General features: G+C 44.0%; 1 protein-coding gene across 2 annotated transcripts in view; it reads right to left on the bottom strand.

Annotated features, from left to right (window-relative positions):
- Positions 1-1911: 1911 nt before the first annotated feature.
- LOC124035205 (neuropeptide Y receptor type 1-like) overlaps positions 1912-21432 on the bottom strand; it is a 31020-nt gene continuing 11499 nt past the window's right edge. For both annotated transcript variants that reach the window (XM_046348635.1, XM_046348634.1), the window contains exon 2: positions 1912-3928. In XM_046348635.1, the coding sequence (XP_046204591.1) occupies positions 2637-3755 (1119 nt within the window). In that variant the 5' untranslated portion in view covers positions 3756-3928 and the 3' untranslated portion in view covers positions 1912-2636. The remainder of the gene's footprint in view (positions 3929-21432) is intronic.

Below are 21432 nucleotides of genomic sequence, written 5' to 3'. Positions count from 1 at the left end.
ACTTGGCATCCCTTACTTAACATGCATATTCCATGAGTCTCGGAATGAGGGAAGGAATTACACAAGGAGGGCTGGAAGGATAGTGTGAGCTGGATAATGAAAGCAAATTCTGTAAAAACATTGAGAAAAAGCACAATCTCAAAATGACACATTATTCTAACATCCTACTGGGCACAAACTGATGGAATCAATGTTGTTTCCACATAATTTCAACCCCCCAAAATCTGTGATGACATTGAATCAACGTGGAAAATTTGCGTGGAATTTTAAAAGGTCATCAACGTAAGAGCATTTAGTAAATTATTCAACCAATTTTTTACCTAAATCCAATGACATGGTGATTTGTTTTGTTGATTTCACATTGAATTCACGTTAGTTGACAACTCAACAAAATGTAAGTCAAAACTAGACATTGAACTGATGTCTGTACCCAGTGGGATGGCTTTGTGAGTGGACCCCTAGAATTCCTTAAATTATAATGTGCTGCAACGCAAGTTTAAATATTTCAACACATCTGGTTACACTATAGCTCTGGTATTCAGACGTTTTTCACAGGGCACATTTTATTTGCCAAAATGTGATTTGTTGATGTAGATTTTTACATCAACAAATCACCTTCAATTCATTAGATTTCCCTCTCTCTTATCAAACTTTAGACAACAAATAAAATACTGTGTTTCTAAATAAAGTTCCATACAATATTATGTACTCATATTTTTTTTTATGCCAAAAACAATCCCCCACGACCCCCTCCCAACTTTACATATTCTATAGAGACCTAAATAATACATTGAAATATGTTGGTGTAAATCCACATCTTTTACTCCACAGTGTTTGCACTGGAGAAGACCTTTGCACCTTCATAAACTCATTGACTTCCTCTAAGGCAGGGGTGTCAAACTCATTCAATGGAGGGCCTAGTGTCTGCTGTTTTTTCTTTTTTTCCATTCAATTAAGCCCTAGACAACCAGCAGACTGGAGTTCCTTACTAATTAATGACCTTAATTAATCAATCAAGTACAAGGGAGGAGCGAAAACCTGCAGACACTCAGCCCTCCACGGAATGAGTTTGACACGTGCTCTAAATTGTATAAACACAGTGCCATCAGAAAGTATTCATACCCCTTGACTTACTCCACATTTTTTTGTATTACAGCCTGAATTCAAAATGGAATAAAAAAATGTAAATCTCACCCATCTAAACATAATACCCAATAATGACAAAGTGATTTTATTGAAAATGAAATACAGAATACAGTGTCTTTCTGGGTAAGACTCAAATAGCTTTCCACACCTGGATTGTGCAACATTTGCCCGTTATTCTTTTCAAAATTCTTCATGCTCTGTCAAATTGGTTGATGATCATTGCTAGACAACCATTTGTAGGTCTTGCCATACGTTTTCAAGCAGATTTAGGTCAAAACTGTAACTCGGCCACTCTGGAACATTTACTGTCGTCTTGGTAAGTAACTCCAGTGTAAATTTGGCCTTGTGTTTTAGGTTATTGTCCTGCTGAATGGTGAATGAGTCTCCCATTGTCTGGTGGAAAGCAGACTGAAGCAGGTTTTCCTCCATGATTTTGCCTGTGCTTAGCTCCATTCAGTTTATTTTTTATCCTGAAATACTCCCCAGTCCTTAACGATTATAAGCATACCAATAACATGATGCAGCCACCACTATGCTTACAAATATGGAGAGTGGTACTCAGTAATATGTTTGGGTCAAATCCAAACCAATACAACACTTTGTATTCAGGACAAAAAGTTAATTGCTTTGCCACAATTTTTGCAGTATTACTTTAGTTCCTTGTTACAAACAGGATGCATGTGTTGGATTGTTTTTCTTTCTGTACAGGCTTCCTTCTTTTCAATTAGGTCAGAATTGTGGAGTAACTATAATGTTGTTGTTCCATCCTCAGTTTTCAGCCATTAAACTCTAACTGTTTTAAAGTCATAATTGGACTCATGGTGAAATCCCTGAGCGGTTTCCTTCCTCTCTGGCAAATTAGTTAGGAAGGACACCTGTAGGTTTGAAGTCATTAAAAACATGTTAAACACTTTATATTACTTGTTAAGCAATTGTTTACTCTTTTCACTCCTATTTTGGATTGCCATAACAAAGGGATTGAATATTTATTGACTCAAGGAATTTCATCTTTTCATTTTTAATGAATTTGTAAACATTTTGAAAAAACATCATTCTACTTTCATATTATGGAGTAGGCCAGTGACCAAAAAAAATCTACATTTAATCCATTTAAAATTCAGGCTGTAACACCACACTCCTTGACTTTTTCCACGTTTTGTTGTTTTACAGCCTGAATTTTAAAATGGATTAGATTTGTTTAATCACTGGCCATGTTTTGTTAATACTTTCTGAATGCACTGTATCTAATTGAGGACACTGTAAAATCTATTTTAGGTCACAGTGTTCTTACTTTTCCATTTCTCTCCATGCCCACCGAAGAGACCAACCATTGATTGTTAAGACACAAAACAATCCCCTGTGACTAATTTGAACAACTCCAGCCATGTCAACCCTTGCTCCAGCATTAAGCTCAACAAGTCAACCTTCAATGAATGGTTAAGACAATGGGGATTGAAGTTCTATACTTTCTCTCTCCTTTTCTGAATGGGTCAGGACTGTACATTCATGCTCATTGATCCTTTGCTCAAGGTTGACCCCTTAGTGACCTCTGTGCTGACAACAGAAAGAGGGAAGCTCTCATAACTCTCTGGTGACCCCCAGCATCGGCAGTGGTATAGGGTAGATTTTAGCTCTTTCTGGAAGTTACTGTTGAGAAAGCCGTAGATTATGGGATTGACACAGGTAGAGGCCATGGCTGTGAGGTGGCAGGCAGAGAAGATTATGTCATGCTGGCAGGATGGGATGGCCTGGTGGTTCCAGTCAAACAAGGTATTGAAGATGTTGAGCGGGAGCCAGCAGAGGGCAAACACTACCACAATGGAGGCCAACATGGCATTGATCCTCTTTGACCCCTTGGCTTTCTTCTGACAGTTGTCCCTGGCTCGCTCCACCATGTATTTTCTCTGTCGGAGACGCAGGAAGATGCGCAGGTAGCAGACCAGGATGAGGATGAGGGGAAGGCAGTACTGGAAGAGCAGCAGGGAGGTGGTGTAGGCCAGTCGGTTGTGCTCTGAGGGCCATCGCTCCATACAGATGAAGTGGTCAGTGTAGAGATTGAACGGGAGGCTCATGTTCTGGAAAGGACTGTTGTCGAGGATGTTGAAGAAGAGGAAAGGAAGAGAGATGAAGCAGGCCACTAACCAGGTGATGGCTACAGCCAGGTAGGAGTGGCGCACCATGGGCTTCCATCCAGTGGGGTGGATGATGAGTTGGTGGCGCTCCATGGCTATGAGGACAAGGGTGAAGATGGAAACCGTGACAGAGATGCACTGGACAAAGGGTGTGACCTTACAGAGTGCCTCCCCCAGGATCCAGCGGTCCATCAGGGTGTAGATGATGGTTACAGGCAGGCACACAATGCACATGAGGATGTCAGAGATGGACAGGTTGGCGATGAAGATGTTGGTGACATTCCGCATCTCCTTCTGCCGTGTGATGACAAACACCAGGCAGGTGTTACCGATAAGGCCAACCGCGACCAGTGCGCTGTAGGCAACTATCAGGAAGGTGGTGCCACTCCAGAAGGAGGTGCACTCGTCTGTGTCGCCCCAAGGCATCTCTTTCCACCAGGTGTGATGACTGCTATTGTTCACATGGGACACCTCCATGCTAGAAGTCCAAACTTGTTTTTTTTAGACTGGGATCCAAATGTATTCGTATGTTTCCCTTCCACTTCAATATATTGTCTGATGTCTTTATTGTATGTTTGAGTTTGCAGTGGTTTTAATCATACCGGTACTCTTGGTAATGGCTGGAACATTGATTGCAGTCTTTTTGCCGTCTGAAAGAGAACACAACAATCAAAAGATTAAATCCTTCACCAAGCTGATTTCCCAAATGCGAATGCAGCTATTTAATAACCCTAGGAGAAATAAAGGACTTGTCTTTGCAACCATGTTAACTCCTGTTCTGAAAACTGCTGGCTGCAGTAAAACAATATTAAAATGTAATATAATCTTTGCTTTCTATAATATCAGGTTCAATGGTTTCCACTTTGGTGCATACACAATATAAATTGAAATATAAGAGAGTGAGTAGATACGCCAATATATTTGAAATTGTTCAAAACAAAACTTAGCCTTGGCTATCATTGCAGTATTCATTCATGTTTGTTTTGGCTCTTAAAGTGCTTGTGTAAGCACTAAAATCCATTTCTTAGAGTAGACTATTGCAAAACAGAGGAGAATGATGTGAGAGGTTCAAGATGCGGTGACTGAAAAACATGCAGATGTACAGTATATCTCTGTCTACTTGAGTACTAGCAATTATAACTAAGGATGCATTAACAGCGTATCATCAAGCAAGCAGCATGGAGGAATGCTGAAATGTGTTATTATCAAAAGGCCTCATGATATACAGTAAATCATCTCAACCCCCAGAGCAAAGACAAGGCCTTCCACAGGCGGTACATTTCCGTGACAATAACCGCGTCAATGACTTGCCATCAGAATATAACATAAGACATTTAAATGAGAAGATACTTAAAGGATATAATCCTGCTGGGTAGCACATACACAATGGATATACAGCATTTCTTCTTTCACAATCACAATTTAGAGAATTAACACTGGAGTGATAGATGAGCAGATGATGATATGCAAGTAGGAATACTGGTATGCAAAAGAGCAGAAAAGTAAATAAAAACCATTTGGGGATGAGGTAGGTAGATTGGGTGGGCTATTTACAGCTGCAGCGATCGGTTAGCTGCTCAGATAGCTGATGTTTAAAGTTAGTGAGGGAAATATAAGTTACAGGGATGTTCAGCCCAAGGCTACAACATTGCTCCTGAGAGCAATTGAATTTGATGAATTTCACGTCTTGGGAGCTAGCAATTCAGGATAAGATCAGCATTCCATTCCAAAAGCAACCCATGTTCTTTTACTGCAACAATATCAATTGCATATTTCAAAGCACAGCAACCTCTTGATTTTAATTGAAATAAGATATGGTCATTATTATTATGCTTATCCTTATTGACACTCTTATTACAAAGTGACATTTCCCAAGCATCCATTGTGGATAAATGCACCTTTTGATGTTAAAAAGGCTGTTTCAACACCCCTTTTCTAGTAGTTTGTTGCCCAACATCCCTTATTTTCACCATAGTGGTACCTACAAGTCACCCAACTTTCTCAGCCAATCACGGCTTAGCTATTCCAATTCACTGCCCCTCTATGTCAGAGTGAGCATCCCTAAGTTTTCCTACGGCTTGACTATGTGTGTGCGTGTGTTCAAATACAAAGCCTTGTCTCATACACTAGATATAACATCAGTGGTGTAAAGTACATAAGTAAAAATACTTTAAAATACTACTTAAGTTGTTTTCTTTTTGGTATGTGTATTTTATCCCCTCTTTCTCCCCAATTTCATGGTATCCAATTGGTAGTTACAGTCTTGTCCCATTGCTGCAACTCCTGTACGGACTCAGGAAAGGTGAAAGTCGAAAGCGGTGCGAGCCTGAACTTGAACCAGGATCTCTAGTCTAGCCTTAGACCACTGCAACACTCGGGAGGCACACTGCTTCACTACATTCCGAAAGAAAATAAATGTTCTATTTACTCCATACATTTTCTCTGACACCCAAAAGTATTCGTTACATTTTGAATGCTTAGCAGGACAGGAAAATGGTCAAATTCACACCCTTATCAGGAGAACATCCCTGGTGTTATGCAGATGAAGGAGGACCCAAACGCGACTTAACAGAAACAGAGTTTATTAATGCTCAAAAACCGAATAACTGAAATCCTCTAGACAGTAGAGGGGAAAACAACTGGAGAAGCGGCCACAGACTGCAGGTCGCTTCGGGTAGGCGCAGGCCGTAGTCAACAGAGACACCTGCTCACACGCAGCGTCTGAAGAAGGCACAAAACACGACAGGACAGGGTGATACACAATCACGGCAAAAACACGACAGGACAGGGCGAAACGCAATTACAGCATGGAATACAAAACAAGGAACCGACGGCACAGGAACGGAACACAAAGGAATAAATAGGGAGTCTAATCAGGGGAAAGGATCGGGAACAGGTGTGGGAAGGCTAAATGATGATTAGGGGAATAGGAACAGCTGGGAGCAGGAACGGAACGACAGAGAGAAGAGAGAGCGAGAGAGTGAAAGGGGGAGGGGGAGAGAGAGGGATAGAACCAAACAAGACCAGCAGAGGGAAACGAATAGCATGGGGAGCACAGGGACAAGACATGACAATAAATGACAAACATGACAGTACCCCCCACTCACCGAGCGCCTCCTGGCGCACTCGAGGAGGAATCCTGGCGGCAACGGAGGAAATCATCGATGAGCGAACGGTCCAGCACGTCCCGAGACGGAACCCAACTCCTCTCCTCAGGACCGTAACCCTCCCAATCCACTAGGTATTGGTGACCCCGTCCCCGAGAACGCATGTCCATAATTTTATGTACTTTGTAAATAGGTGCGCTCTCGACAAGGACGGGAGGGGGAGGGAAGACGAACGGGGGTGCGAAGAAAGGGCTTAACACAGGAGACATGGAAGACAGGATGGACGCGACGAAGATGTCGCGGAAGAAGCAGTCGCACAGCGACAGGATTGACGACCTGGGAGACACGGAACGGACCAATGAACCGCGGAGTCAACTTACGAGAAGCTGTCGTAAGAGGAAGGTTGCGAGTGGAAAGCCACACTCTCTGGCCGCAACAATACCTTGGACTCTTAATCCTGCGTTTATTGGCGGCTCTCACCGTCTGTGCCCTGTAACGGCAAAGTGCAGACCTCACCCTCCTCCAGGTGCGCTCACAACGTTGGACAAACGCTTGAGCGGAGGGAACGCTGGACTCGGCAAGCTGGGATGAGAACAGAGGAGGCTGGTAACCCAGACTACTCTGAAACGGAGATAACCCGGTAGCAGACGAAGGAAGCGAATTGTGAGCGTATTCTGCCCAGGGGAGCTGTTCTGCCCAAGACGCAGGGTTCCTGAAAGAAAGGCTGCGTAGTATGCGACCAATCGTCTGATTGGCCCTCTCTGCTTGACCGTTAGACTGGGGATGAAACCCGGAAGAGAGACTGACGGACGCACCAATCAAACGACAGAACTCCCTCCAAAACTGTGACGTGAATTGCGGACCTCTGTCTGAAACGGCGTCTAACGGGAGGCCATGAATTCTGAATACATTCTCAATAATGATTTGTGCCGTCTCCTTAGCGGAAGGAAGTTTAGCGAGGGGAATGAAATGTGCCGCCTTAGAGAACCTATCGACAACCGTCAGAATCACAGTCTTCCCCGCAGACAAAGGCAGACCGGTAATGAAGTCTAAGGCAATGTGAGACCATGGTCGAGAAGGAATGGGAGCGGTCTGAGACGACCGGCAGGAGGAGAGTTACCCGACTTAGTCTGCGCGCAGTCCGAACAGGCAGCCACGAAACGGCGCGTGTCACGCTCCTGAGTCGGCCACCAAAAGCGCTGGCGAATAGACGCAAGAGTGCCTCGAACACCGGGATGACCCGCTAACTTGGCAGAGTGAGCCCACTGAAGAACAGCCAGACGAGTGGAAACAGGAACGAAAAGGAGGTTACTAGGACAAGCGCGCGGCGACGCAGTGTGCGTGAGTGCTTGCTTAACCTGTCTTTCAATTCCCCAGACTGTTAACCCGACAACACGCCCATAAGGAAGAATCCCCTCGGGATCAGTAGAAGCCACAGAAGAACTAAACAGACGGGATAAGGCATCAGGCTTGGTGTTCTTGCTACCCGGACGGTAAGAAATCACAAACTCGAAACGAGCGAAAAACAACGCCCAACGAGCTTGACGGGCATTAAGTCGTTTGGCAGAACGGATGTACTCAAGGTTCTTATGGTCTGTCCAAACGACAAAGGAACGGTCGCCCCTCCAACCACTGTCGCCATTCGCCTAGGGCTAAGCGGATGGCGAGCAGTTCACGGTTACCCACATCATAGTTGCGCTCAGATGGGGACAGGCGATGAGAAAAATAAGCGCAAGGATGAACCTTATCGTCAGACTGGGAGCGCTGGGATAGAATGGCTCCCACGCCTACCTCTGAAGCGTCAACCTCGACAATGAATTGTCTAGTGACGTCAGGAGTAACGAGGATAGGAGCGGACGTAAAACGTTCTTTTAGAAGATCAAAAGCTCCCTGGGCGGAACCGGACCACTTAAAACACGTCTTGACAGAAGTAAGAGCTGTGAGAGGGGCAGCAACTTGACCGAAATTACGAATGAAACGCCGATAGAAATTAGCGAAACCTAAGAAGCGCTGCAACTCGACACGTGACCTTGGAACGGGCCAATCACTGACAGCTTGGACCTTAGCGGAATCCATCTGAATGCCTTCAGCGGAAATAACGGAACCGAGAAAAGTAACGGAGGAGACATGAAAAGAGCACTTCTCAGCCTTTACGTAGAGACAATTCTCTAAAAGGCGCTGTAGAACACGTCGAACGTGCTGAACATGAATCTCGAGTGACGGAGAAAAAATCAGGATATCGTCAAGATAGACAAAAACAAAAATGTTTAGCATGTCTCTCAGAACATCATTAACTAATGCCTGAAAAACAGCTGGCGCATTGGCGAGACCGAACGGCAGAACCCGGTACTCAAAATGCCCTAACGGAGTATTAAACGCCGTTTTCCACTCGTCCCCCTCTCTGATGCGCACGAGATGGTAAGCGTTACGAAGGTCCAACTTAGTAAAGCACCTGGCTCCCTGCAGAATCTCGAAGGCTGATGACATAAGGGGAAGCGGATAACGATTCTTAACCGTTATGTCATTCAGCCCTCGATAATCCACGCAGGGGCGCAGAGTACCGTCCTTCTTCTTAACAAAAAGAACCCCGCCCCGGCCGGAGAGGAAGAAGGCACTATGGTACCGGCGTCAAGAGACACAGACAAATAATCCTCGAGAGCCTTACGTTCGGGAGCCGACAGAGAGTATAGTCTACCTCGAGGAGGAGTGGTCCCCGGAAGGAGATCAATACTACAATCATACGACCGGTGAGGAGGAAGGGAGTTGGCTCGGGACCGACTGAAGACCGTGCGCAGATCATGATATTCCTCCGGCACTCCTGTCAAATCGCCAGGTTCCTCCTGAGAAGTAGGGACAGAAGAAATGGGAGGGATGGCAGACATTAAACACTTCACATGACAAGAAACGTTCCAGGATAGGATAGAATTACTAGACCAATTAATAGAAGGATTATGACATACAAGCCAGGGGTGACCCAAAACAACAGGTGTAAACGGTGAACGGAAAATCAAAAAAGACATAGTCTCACTGTGGTTACCAGATACTGTGAGAGTTAAAGGTAGTGTCTCAAATTTGATACTGGGAAGATGACTACCATCTAAGGCAAACATGGGCGTAGGCCTGTCTAACGGTCTGAAAGGAATGTTATGTTTCCGAGCCCATGCTTCGTCCATGAAACAACCCTCAGCCCCAGAGTCAATCAAAGCACTGCATGTAGCACCCGAACCGGTCCAGCGTAGATGGACCGACATAGTAGTACAAGATCTAGATGAAGGGACCTGAGTAGTAGCGCTCACCAGTAGCCCTCCGCTTACTGATGGGCTCTGGCCTCTTACTGGACATGAAATAACAAAATGTCCAGCAACTCCGCAATAGAGGCACAGGCGGTTGGTGATCCTCTGTTCCCTCTCCTTATTCGAGATGCGAATCCCTCCCAGCTGCATGGGCTCAGTCTCAAAGCCAGAGGGAGATGGTTGCGATGCGGAGCAGGGAAACACCGTTGATGCGAGCTCTCTTCCACGAGCCCGGTGACGAAGATCTACCCGTCGTTCTATGCGGATGGCGAGAGCAATCAAGGAGTCCACATCTGAAGGAACCTCCCGGGAGAGAATCTCATCCTTAACCACTGCGTGGAGTCCCTCCAGAAAACGAGCGAGCAGCGCCGGCTCGTTCCACTCACTAGAGGCAGCAAGAGTGCGAAACTCAATGGAATAATCCGTTATGGACCGTTCACCTTGGCATAAGGAAGCCAGGGCCCTAGAAGCCTCCTCACCAAAAACTGAACGGTCAAAAACCCGAATCATCTCCTCCTTAAAGTTCTGGAATCTGTTAGAGCAATCAGCCCTTGCCTCCCAGATAGCTGTGCCCCATTCTCGAGCCCGGCCAGTAAGGAGTGAAATGACGAAAGCAACCCGAGCTCTCTCTCTAGAGTATGTGTGGGGTTGGAGAGAGAACACAATCTCACACTGCGTGAGAAAGGAGCGGCACTCAGTGGGCTGCCCGGAGTAGCAAGGTGGGTTATTAACCCTGGGTTCAGGAGGCTCGGCAGGCCAGGGAGTAACAGGTGGCACGAGACGTAGACTCTGGAACTGTCCAGAGAGGTCGGAAACCTGAGCGGCCAGGTTCTCCACGGCATGACGAGCAGCAGACAATTCCTGCTCGTGTCTGCCGAGCATGGCTCCTTGGATCTCGACGGCAGTGTAACGAGCGTCTGAAGTCGCTGGGTCCATTCTTTGGTCGGTTCCTTCTGATATGCAGATGAAGGAGGACCCAAACGCGACTTAACAGAAACAGAGTTTATTAATGCTCAAAAACCGAATAACTGAAATCCTCTAGACAGTAGAGGGGAAAACAACTGGAGAAGCGGCCACAGACTGCAGGTCGCTTCGGGTAGGCGCAGGCCGTAGTCAACAGAGACACCTGCTCACACGCAGCGTCTGAAGAAGGCACAAAACACGACAGGACAGGGTGATACACAATCACGGCAAAAACACGACAGGACAGGGCGAAACGCAATTACAGCATGGAATACAAAACAAGGAACCGACGGCACAGGAACGGAACACAAAGGAATAAATAGGGAGTCTAATCAGGGGAAAGGATCGGGAACAGGTGTGGGAAGGCTAAATGATGATTAGGGGAATAGGAACAGCTGGGAGCAGGAACGGAACGACAGAGAGAAGAGAGAGCGAGAGAGTGAAAGGGGGGAGGGGGAGAGAGAGGGATAGAACCAAACAAGACCAGCAGAGGGAAACGAATAGCATGGGGAGCACAGGGACAAGACATGACAATAAATGACAAACATGACACCTGGTCATTCCTACAGTCTCTGATCTGGCGGACTCACTAAACACATGCGTCATTTGTATATGTCTGAGTGTTGGAGTGAGACCCTGGATATCTGTAAATAAAAAAATAAATTCAAATGGTGCCCATCTGGTTTGCTTAATATAATGATTTTGAAATTATTTATACTTTTACTTTTGATACTTAAGTACATTTTAGCAATTACATTTACTTGTGATACTTAATGGACCATTATATCTGGAATAAACCTGCTCCAAAGACTTCTGGACAGACTTATGGCGGCTGAACCATATCCACTGGCACCTATTGCCCATTATTTATGGTCCTCCCGTACCAGCCCTTTGAATTGAATTATCTCATGAAAAATATTCTCATGTTAATGTATCTGCTTTTATTTGAGCTCAACAGATTGATTGCTATTCAGTGAGAAATTAAGTTATTTATTGATCTAAATGAAGTAGCCTTGGAAAAAATCAGTTCCACCTGGGGTTTAACCAGGGTTGTTTCTAATGATTATGTTGACAGTCACACTGTAGATTCTGTGATGCTATATAACCCTGATTGAAATTGAATTCCCAAATGGATGGTGGTTCGTGTAGGAAGTGTTGGTCCCACGTTTCATGAGCTAAAATAAAAGATCACAGAAATTTCCAAATGCACAAAAAGTTTATTTCGCTCAGATTTTGTGCAAAAATGTGTTTACATCCCTGTTATGGACCATTTGTCCTTTGCCAATATAATCCATCCACCTGACAGGTGTGGTATATCAAGATGCTGACGAAGCAGCATAATAATTACACAGGTGCACCTTGTGCCACTCTAAAATGTGCAGTTTTGTCATACAACACAATGCCACAGACGTCTCAAGTTGAGAGAGTGTGCAATCGGCTTGCTGACTGCAGGAATTTCCACCAGAGCTGTTACCAGAGAATTTAATGATCATTTCTTTAACATAAGCCACCTACAACGTTGTTTTAGAGAATTTGGCAGTACATCCAACATGCCTTACACAGACCATGTGTAACCACACTACCTCCACATCTGTCTTTTTCACCTGCGGGATCATCTGACACCAGCCACCTGGACAGCTGATGAAACTGGGTTTGCAAAACCAAAGAATTTCTGCACAAACTGTCAGAAACCGTCTCAGGGAAGCTCATCTGTATGCTCATCGTCATCACTAGGGTCTTGACCTTACTGCAGTTTGGCGTCGTAACCGACTTCAGTGGGCAAATGCTCACCTTTGATGGCCTCTGGCACGCTGGAAAAGTGTGCTCTTCATGGATGAATCCAGGTTTCAACTGTATTTGGTAGATGGCAGACAATGTGTATGGCGACGTGTAGGCGAGCGGTTTGTTGATGTCAATGTTGTGAACAGAGTGCCCCATGGTGGCGGTGGGGTTATGATATGGGCAGGAATAAGCTACAGACAATGACCACAATTGCATTTTGTCATTGGCAATATGAATGCACAGAGATATCGTGACTAGATCCTGACGCCTATTGTCGTGCCAGTCATCCGCCCCCATCACCTCATGTTTCAGTATGATAATGCATATTCCCATGTCTCAAGGATCTGTACACAATTCCTGGAAGTTAAATATCCCAGTTCTTCCATGGCCCGCAAACTCACCAGACATGTCACCCATTGAGCCTGCTTGGGATGCTCTGGATCAACGTGTATGACAGCGTGTTCCAGTTCCTGCCAATATCCAGCAACTTCGCACAGCCATTGAAGAGGAGGGACAACATTCAAAAGGCCACAATCAACAGCCTGATCAACTCTATGCAAAAGAGATGTGTTGTGCTGCATGAGGCAAATGGTTACACGAAATCCTGACTGATTTTCTGATCCCACGCCCCTACCTATTTTTTAAGTGACCAACAGATGAATTCCCAGTCATGTGAAATCCACAGATTAGGGCCTAGCGAACTCATTTCAAATGACAGATTTCTTTACATGAACTGTAACTCAGTAAAATCTTTGAAATTGTTGCATGTTGCGTTTTATATTTTTGTTCAGTGTAGTAAGGAGGGGATGGTGTGGGTGACTGACTGGTGTCTGTTGGGGGTGGGTATTGTGTATTGTAGTTAGCATGATCTATTGACACAAGAGGGGTGGGTTGATATAGTACCTTGTTTGAGTGTGTGTTGGTTGGGACAGTAGTAAAATGACATACACTGACTAGTGTGATGACCTTGACAGAAGCTTTAGTAGTACAGATCCTGTAGACTCAACATCATCTGACCCGGAGGAGGAAAAGACTGCATGGGGCTGGCAAGAGCCAATGTGAAGTTCTGCCAGACCAGCTGCCATTGTCGAACACAAGATGAGGTTTACTAGCTGAAGAACATTGAGGACCTGCCTTGAACATTCAGCCAACCCAACACCCATTGTGAGTTAGACTGATGTTGTAGTATAATATAGAATGCCTAGTATGCTTACAACTGCATTGTGGTATACATGTACCTATACACACTTTAAAAAAATATATATCTTTATTATTCCCGCAAACCCTACCACCCCTACCCCAATTGGAATAACTAATAAACAATAACACTTAGGCTTCTACCTTCAGTTTATACATATTATACACATTTTAGACACAATCTATTTTACAATAGTTATATTTAGTTTGTTTTTAGTCCTTCCTCTATTTCTGATGTCCATCCAGTTAGATTTTTATTTGTAACTGTGCTATTTAACCATTTCTAAACCTATACACATTTTACAGACCCTGTATGTTTTGCATTGGTTATCTTGTTATTAGTCCCACCCTTCAGCTCCATTCAACCCCTCCCATCCTTCTCTTAACACCATCCATTTTGGATTTCTATTTGCTATATATTTTTCAACTGTGCTGTGATGCTTCACAAAAGTACTGAACCTTTCTATTCTCATAGCTTCTACAGATTGTGAAGTAAATAAACATTTTAGCTAAAATAATAATTATATTATTGATTGATCGACTATGACTTTTCAAATCACCCAGTATGGCTATCTGCAGCGTTAGTTCTAGATACATGTTGCAATTCTTCATTCATTCTTGGACCTGTGACCAAAAACGCGCTACGTATGGGCAGTACCAAAATAAATTATGACTTTGCCACCTTGCAGGAACATCTGCAGAGCTTGGGAAGATTGTATCCCCCATATTTATAACCTTCTACCGGTTGCAAGAATTTGGAATAATAATTTAAATTGAAAAATGTGAAGTTTTGAATCTGGCATTGTTATGTGTGTTAATTCATAAAGCATGTGCCATGGAATCGGTACATCAAAAATCTCTTCCCAACTATTTTGCAATTTGTATGGCACAGCTGTCAATGTTTTGGTCCTTAAATTAAATTGGTATATGTTTTTATTTATCACAATTTTCTTTTACCATTAATTGTCTTAAATGTAGGGACGACAGACAAGTTCCTTACTTTCCCCCCAGTCTACTTGCCTCTTCCATTTCTGTGGTGATGCTGCAATTAGTTAGTTGTAATTTTGGTAGACCAGACATTTAAACTGAAATTGCAACCAACTTTCTAAGGCTTGTTTAAAAAATATCTATATTTTCGAGATTATTATGTTTTCAAATAACTGAAAGTAAGCAGTTGTAATCTGAATAAAGGGAAAAAGGCCATTCTTGAACATGGGTTGAGACATTCTTACTAATTTACTAGAGAACCATTTCAAATTTACGTATAACTTTTGTATTACTGATGCATTTAGTTCGAGGTCTAATGCTTTAATATTTAATAATTTCTGCCCTCCGAATTCATATTTGTTATATAAATAGGCCCTTTTAATTTTGTCTGGTATGCCATTTCACATCAAATTGAATATTTATTTGTTGATATAATTTAAAAAGCAGGTCACTAGGTGTAGGCAAAACCATAAGCAAATAGGTAAACTGTGATATGACTAAAGAGTTAATCAGCGTTATTTTTCCACAAATAGACAGGTATTTTCCTTTCCATGTAAGCAAGATCTTATCTATTATCTATTTCTATAAAAATGTATTGGAGTGAGATCATTTCTTTCTTTTGGGATTTGCATACAGAGTATGTCCACATCCCCGTCAGACCATTTTATTGGTAAACTACATGGTAATGTAAAAGTTGCATTTTTGAGTGATCCAATGAATAATATATATATATTTTTAACTAGGCAAGTCAGTTAAGAACAAATTATTATTTTCAATGACGGCCTAGGAACAGTGGGTTAACTGCCTTGTTCAGGGACAGAGCGACAGATTTTTACCTTGTTAGCTCAGGGATTTGATCTTGCAACCTTCCAGTTACTAGTCCAACATTCTATCTACTAGGCTACCAGACACCCCATAGTACACTTATCATAATTTGGTTTTAATCTAGCCTCTATGAGGCTGTGGAGGGATTCTAATTGTGGTTTTAAAAGAAAACATGAATCATCAGCGTACAATGACACATTTGTTTTTAAGCCACGGATTTCTAATCCCTTAATATTATTGTTGGATCTAATTTTAACAGCTAATATTTTCATGGCAATAATAAATAGATATGCCGATAGTGGACAACCTTGTTTTACTCCTCTTGACAGTTTAAAACTTTGAGATGTAGCCATTATTTACTATTTTACACCTAGGGCTACTATACATTACTTTAACCCATTTTATAAGAGATTCTCCAAAATTAAAATATTCTAGGCATTTATATATGAACTCCAGTCGTACTTTATCAAAAGTCTCTTCAAAATCAGCTATGAAAACCAGGCCTGGTTTCTCCGATATTTCATAGTATTCTATTGTTTCCAGTACTTGTCTTATATTATCTCCAATGTGTCGTCCATGTAAAAAAAAAGAACTGTCTGACGAGGATGAATAATATCTGACAATACCTTTTTAATTCTATGTGCCAAGTATTTAGCTAGGATTTTTGCATCACAACACTGAAGTGTAAGAGGCCTCCAATTGAGGTTAAAACATGTTAATAATGGTCCTCTGAGTATATAAAAACATTGGTATACTTCTACTAGTATGCCATCCAGCCCTGGAGTTTTCCCAGCCTTAAAGGCTTTAATTGCATCAAGAAGTTCCTCCTCTGTAATTTGGCCTTCACATGAGTCTTTCTGTTCACATGTTCATTTTACATTATTAATAGGAAAATAATCCATACAATTAGCTTCGGTTAGTGGAGATGGAGGAGACTGAAATGAAACATATTCTTAAAGTTCTTCCTTTACTTCATCTTTCAAAATATCATTTGGTGAACCGTGTGTGACTCCATTGTCAGGACCCGGTTACGAACCTGGGTCTCCGGAGTGAGAAACTGTCACTTAACCAACTGAGCAACGAATAGTCGGCAGAACCCAGAAGATGAGGCAGACACAGCAGTACTTGAGACGGTGTATTTAATGAAGTAAAAAGTGAAGTCCTTCAGGAAAACATGTAACTCCACAACCTCAAAAGGAATTCCACAAGAACAAAGGTAATCCTCCAAGACAAAAAGGTAAATCCACAAGGTGGTAGGTATAGCATAAAAAGCCTCAAAAGATACTCAAAAAACAAACAAACAAACAAGAACAAAAAACAGAATTCCACAAGAGAGTCCACCGGGATCAACAAGAGTTCACAGAATACTAGGGCTGGGTGCTAACATACAAACACAGAGCAAAGAACTGAGGAAAACTAAGGGTATAAATACAATCAGGGGAAACAAGGCACAGGTGCAAATAATAATGGGGATCAAGGGAAAACAAAAGGTCAAATAGCACAATGGGGGCATCTAGTGACCAAAAACCGGAACAACCCTGGCCAAATCCTGACATCCATCATTTGTAACATGTTTCAATACATTCTGTTTGGTAGCATTTCTATGTTGAAGATCGAAAAGGAATTTGATATATTCGTCCCCATATTCCATCCAGTTCGCTTTATTTTTATAATATATTACGCTGGATCTTTCTTGAATAAGTTTCTCCATTTCTTGTTGTTTTTCCTCTAACTTATTCTGTGCCTCTATGGTACAGTTTTTATTTATATCTAACTGTGCTGTTAGTCCTTCAATTTCCTTTGTTAATATGGATTAGTTTGATCTAAATTGCTTTTGTTTTATTGATGAGTACTGAATTGCATGGCCTCTAAAGGCACATTTAAAAGGGTCCCATATAATAAGGGGATCTGCTGTACCTATGTTATGTCGGAAAAAGTCAGTTATATAATACATTCTTCTGTCCTAGTTATATATATATATATATATATATAAGTTATCATCCAGTAGGCTTTGATTAAATTTCCAATATCCTCGCCTATGTGGAAATTCTGCAAGAGTAATATAAACTCAGAAAAAAAGAAACGTCCCTTTTCAGGACCCTGTCTTTCAAAGATAATTTGTAAAAATCCAAATAACTTCACAGATATTTATTGTAAATGGTTTAAACACTGTTTCACATGGTTCAATGAACCATAAACAATTGATGAACATGCACCTGTGGAATGGTCGTTAAGACACCAACAACTTACAGACGGTAGGAAAGGTCACAGTAATAAAAACTTAGGACACTAAAGAGGCCTTTCTACTGACTCTGAAAAACACCAAAAGAAAGATGCCCAGGGTCCCTGCTCATCTGCGTGAACGTGTCTTAGGCATGCTGCAAGGAGACATGAGGACTGCAGATGTGGCCAGGGCAATAAATCGAAATGTCCGTACTGTGAGATGCCCAAGACAGCGCTACAGGGAGACAGGACGGACAGCTGATCGTCCTCACAGTGGCAGACCACATGTAACAACACCTGCACAGGATCAGTACATTCGAACATCACACCGCGGGACAGGTATAGGATGGCAACAGCAACTGCCCGAGTTACACCAGGAATGCACAATCCCTCCATCAGTGCTCAGACTGTCTCAATAGGCTGAGAGAGGCTAGACTGAGGGCATTTGTGTCATGTTTGTCATTTATTATCATGTCTCGTCCCTGTGCTCCCCATTCTATTCGTTTCCCTCTGCTGGTCTTATTAGGTTCTTTCCTCTTTCTATCCCTCTCTCTCCCCTCCCTCTCACTCTCTCGCTCTCTCTATCGTCCGTTCCTGCTCCCAGCTGTTCCTATTCCCCTAATCATCATTTAGTCTTCCCACACCTGTTCCCGATCCTTTCCCCTGATTAGAGTCCCTATTTATTCCTTTGTGTTCCGTTCCTGTCCCGTCGGTTCCTTGTTTAGTATTCACCGTGCTGTGATTGTGTTTCGCCCTGTCCTGTCGTGTTTTTGCCTTCATCAGATGCTGCGTGTGAGCAGGTGTCTCTGTCAACTACGGCCTGCGCCTACCCGGCGACCTGCAGTCTGTGGCCGCTTCTCTTGTTATTCCCCTCAGACTAGAGGATTTCTGTTATTCCCTGTTTGGACTTGAATAAACTCTGTTTCTGTTAAGTCGCTTTTGGGTCCTCTATCACCTGCATGACAGAAGGAACCGACCAAGGAATGGACCCAGCGACTTCAGACGCACACTGCCGTCAAGATCCAAGGAGCCATGCTCGGCAGACACGAGCAGGAATTGTCTGCTGCTCGCCATGCCGTGGAGAACCTGGCCGCTCAGGTTTCCGACCTCTCTGGACAGTTCCAGAGTCTACGTCTCGTGCCACCTGTTACTTCCTGGCCTGCCGAGCCTCCAGAACCTAGGGTTAATAACCCACCTTGCTACTCCGGGCAGCCCACTGAGTGCCGCTCCTTTCTCACGCAGTGTGAGATTGTGTTCTCTCTCCAACCCAACACATACTCTAGAGAGAGAGCTCGGGTTGCTTACGTCATTTCACTCCTTACTGGCCGGGCTCGAGAATGGGGCACAGCTATCTGGGAGGCAAGGGCTGATTGCTCTAACAAGTTCCAGAACTTTAAAGAGGAGATGATTCGGGTTTTTGACCGTTCAGTTTTTGGTAGGGAGGCTTCTAGGGCCCTGGCTTCCTTATGCCAAGGTGAACGGTCCATAACGGATTATTCTATTGAGTTTCGCACTCTTGCTGCCTCTAGTGAGTGGAACGAGCCGGCGCTGCTCGCAGTTTTCTGGAGGGACTCCACGCAGTGGTTAAGGATGAGATTCTCTCCCGGGAGGTTCCTTCAGATGTGGACTCTTTGATTGCTCTCGCCATCCGCATAGAACGACGGGTAGATCTTCGTCACCGGGCTCGAGGAAGAGAGCTCGCATCAACGGTGTTTCCCTGCTCCGCATCGCAACCATCTCCCTCCTCTGGCTTTGAGACTGAGCCCATGCAGCTGGGAGGGATTCGCATCTCGACTAAGGAGAGGGAACGGAGGATCACCAACCGCCTGTGCCTCTATTGTTGCTGGACATTTTGTTAATTCATGTCCAGTAAGAGGCCAGAGCCCATCAGTAAGCGGAGGGCTACTGGTGAGCGCTACTACTCAGGTCTCTTCATCTAGATCTTGTACTACTATGTCGGTCCATCTACGCTGGACCGGTTCGGGTGCTACATGCAGTGCCTTGATTGACTCTGGGGCTGAGGGTTGTTTCATGGACGAAGCATGGGTTCGGAAACATAACATTCCTTTCAGACCGTTAGACAAGCCTACGCCCATGTTTGCCTTAGATGGTAGTCATCTTCCCAGTATCAAATTTGAGACACTACCTTTAACTCTCACAGTATCTGGTAACCACAGTGAGACTATTTCTTTTTTGATTTTCCGTTCACCGTTTACACCTGTTGTTTTGGGTCATCCCTGGCTAGTATGTCATAATCCTTCTATTAATTGGTCTAGTAATTCTATCCTATCCTGGAACGTTTCTTGTCATGTGAAGTGTTTAATGTCTGCCATCCCTCCCGTTTCTTCTGTCCCTACTTCTCAGGAGGAACCTGGCGATTTGACAGGAGTGCCGGAGGAATATCATGATCTGCGCACGGTCTTCAGTCGGTCCCGAGCCAACTCCCTTCCTCCTCACCGGTCGTATGATTGTAGTATTGATCTCCTTCCGGGGACTACTCCTCCTCGAGGTAGACTATACTCTCTGTCGGCTCCCGAACGTAAGGCTCTCGAGGATTATTTGTCTGTGTCTCTTGACGCCGGTACCATAGTGCCTTCTTCCTCTCCGGCCGGGGCGGGGTTCTTTTTTGTTAAGAAGAAGGACGGTACTCTGCGCCCTGCGTGGATTATCGAGGGCTGAATGACATAACGGTTAAGAATCGTTATCCGCTTCCCCTTATGTCATCAGCCTTCGAGATTCTGCAGGGAGCCAGGTGCTTTACTAAGTTGGACCTTCGTAACGCTTACCATCTCGTGCGCATCAGAGAGGGGGACGAGTGGAAAACGGCGTTTAACACCCGTTAGGGCATTTTGAGTACCGGGTTCTGCCGTATCGCCAATGCGCCAGCTGTTTTTCAGGCATTAGTTAATGATGTTCTGAGAGACATGCTGAACATCTTTGTTTTTGTCTATCTTGACGATATCCTGATTTTTTCTCCGTCACTGAGATTCATGTTCAGCACGTTCGACGTGTTCTACAGCGCCTTTAGAGAATTGTCTCTACGTAAAGGCTGAGAAGTGCTCTTTTCATGTCTCCTCCGTTACTTTTCTCGGTTCCGTTATTTCCGCTGAAGGCATTCAGATGGATTCCGCTAAGGTCCAAGCTGTCAGTGATTGGCCCGTTCCAAGGTCACGTGTCGAGTTGCAGCGCTTTTTAGGTTTCGCTAATTTCTATCGGCGTTTCATTCGTAATTTCGGTCAAGTTGCTGCTCCTCTCACAGCTCTTACTTCTGTCAAGACGTGTTTTAAGTGGTCCGGTTCCGCCCAGGGAGCTTTTGATCTTCTAAAAGAACGTTTTACGTCCGCTCCTATCCTCGTTACTCCTGACGTCACTAGACAATTCATTGTCGAGGTTGACGCTTCAGAGGTAGGCGTGGGAGCCATTCTATCCCAGCGCTTCCAGTCTGACGATAAGGTTCATCCTTGCGCTTATTTTTCTCATCGCCTGTCGCCATCTGAGCGCAACTATGATGTGGGTAACTGCTCGCCATCCGCTTAGCCCTAGGCGAATGGCGACAGTGGTTGGAGGGGGCGACTGTTCCTTTGTCGTTTGGACAGACCATAAGAACCTTGAGTACATCCGTTCTGCCAAACGACTTAATGCCCGTCAAGCTCGTTGGGCGTTGTTTTTCGCTCGTTTCGAGTTTGTGATTTCTTACCGTCCGGGTAGCAAGAACACCAAGCCTGATGCCTTATCCCGTCTGTTTAGTTCTTCTGTGGCTTCTACTGATCCCGAGGG

The sequence above is a fragment of the Oncorhynchus gorbuscha genome, linkage group LG05 (assembly GCF_021184085.1).
Source record: "Oncorhynchus gorbuscha isolate QuinsamMale2020 ecotype Even-year linkage group LG05, OgorEven_v1.0, whole genome shotgun sequence".
NCBI classification, from domain to species: Eukaryota; Metazoa; Chordata; class Actinopteri; order Salmoniformes; family Salmonidae; genus Oncorhynchus; species Oncorhynchus gorbuscha.
The sequence above is the reverse complement of the archived record's forward strand: the minus strand, read 5'-3'. Positions and strand labels throughout refer to the sequence as shown.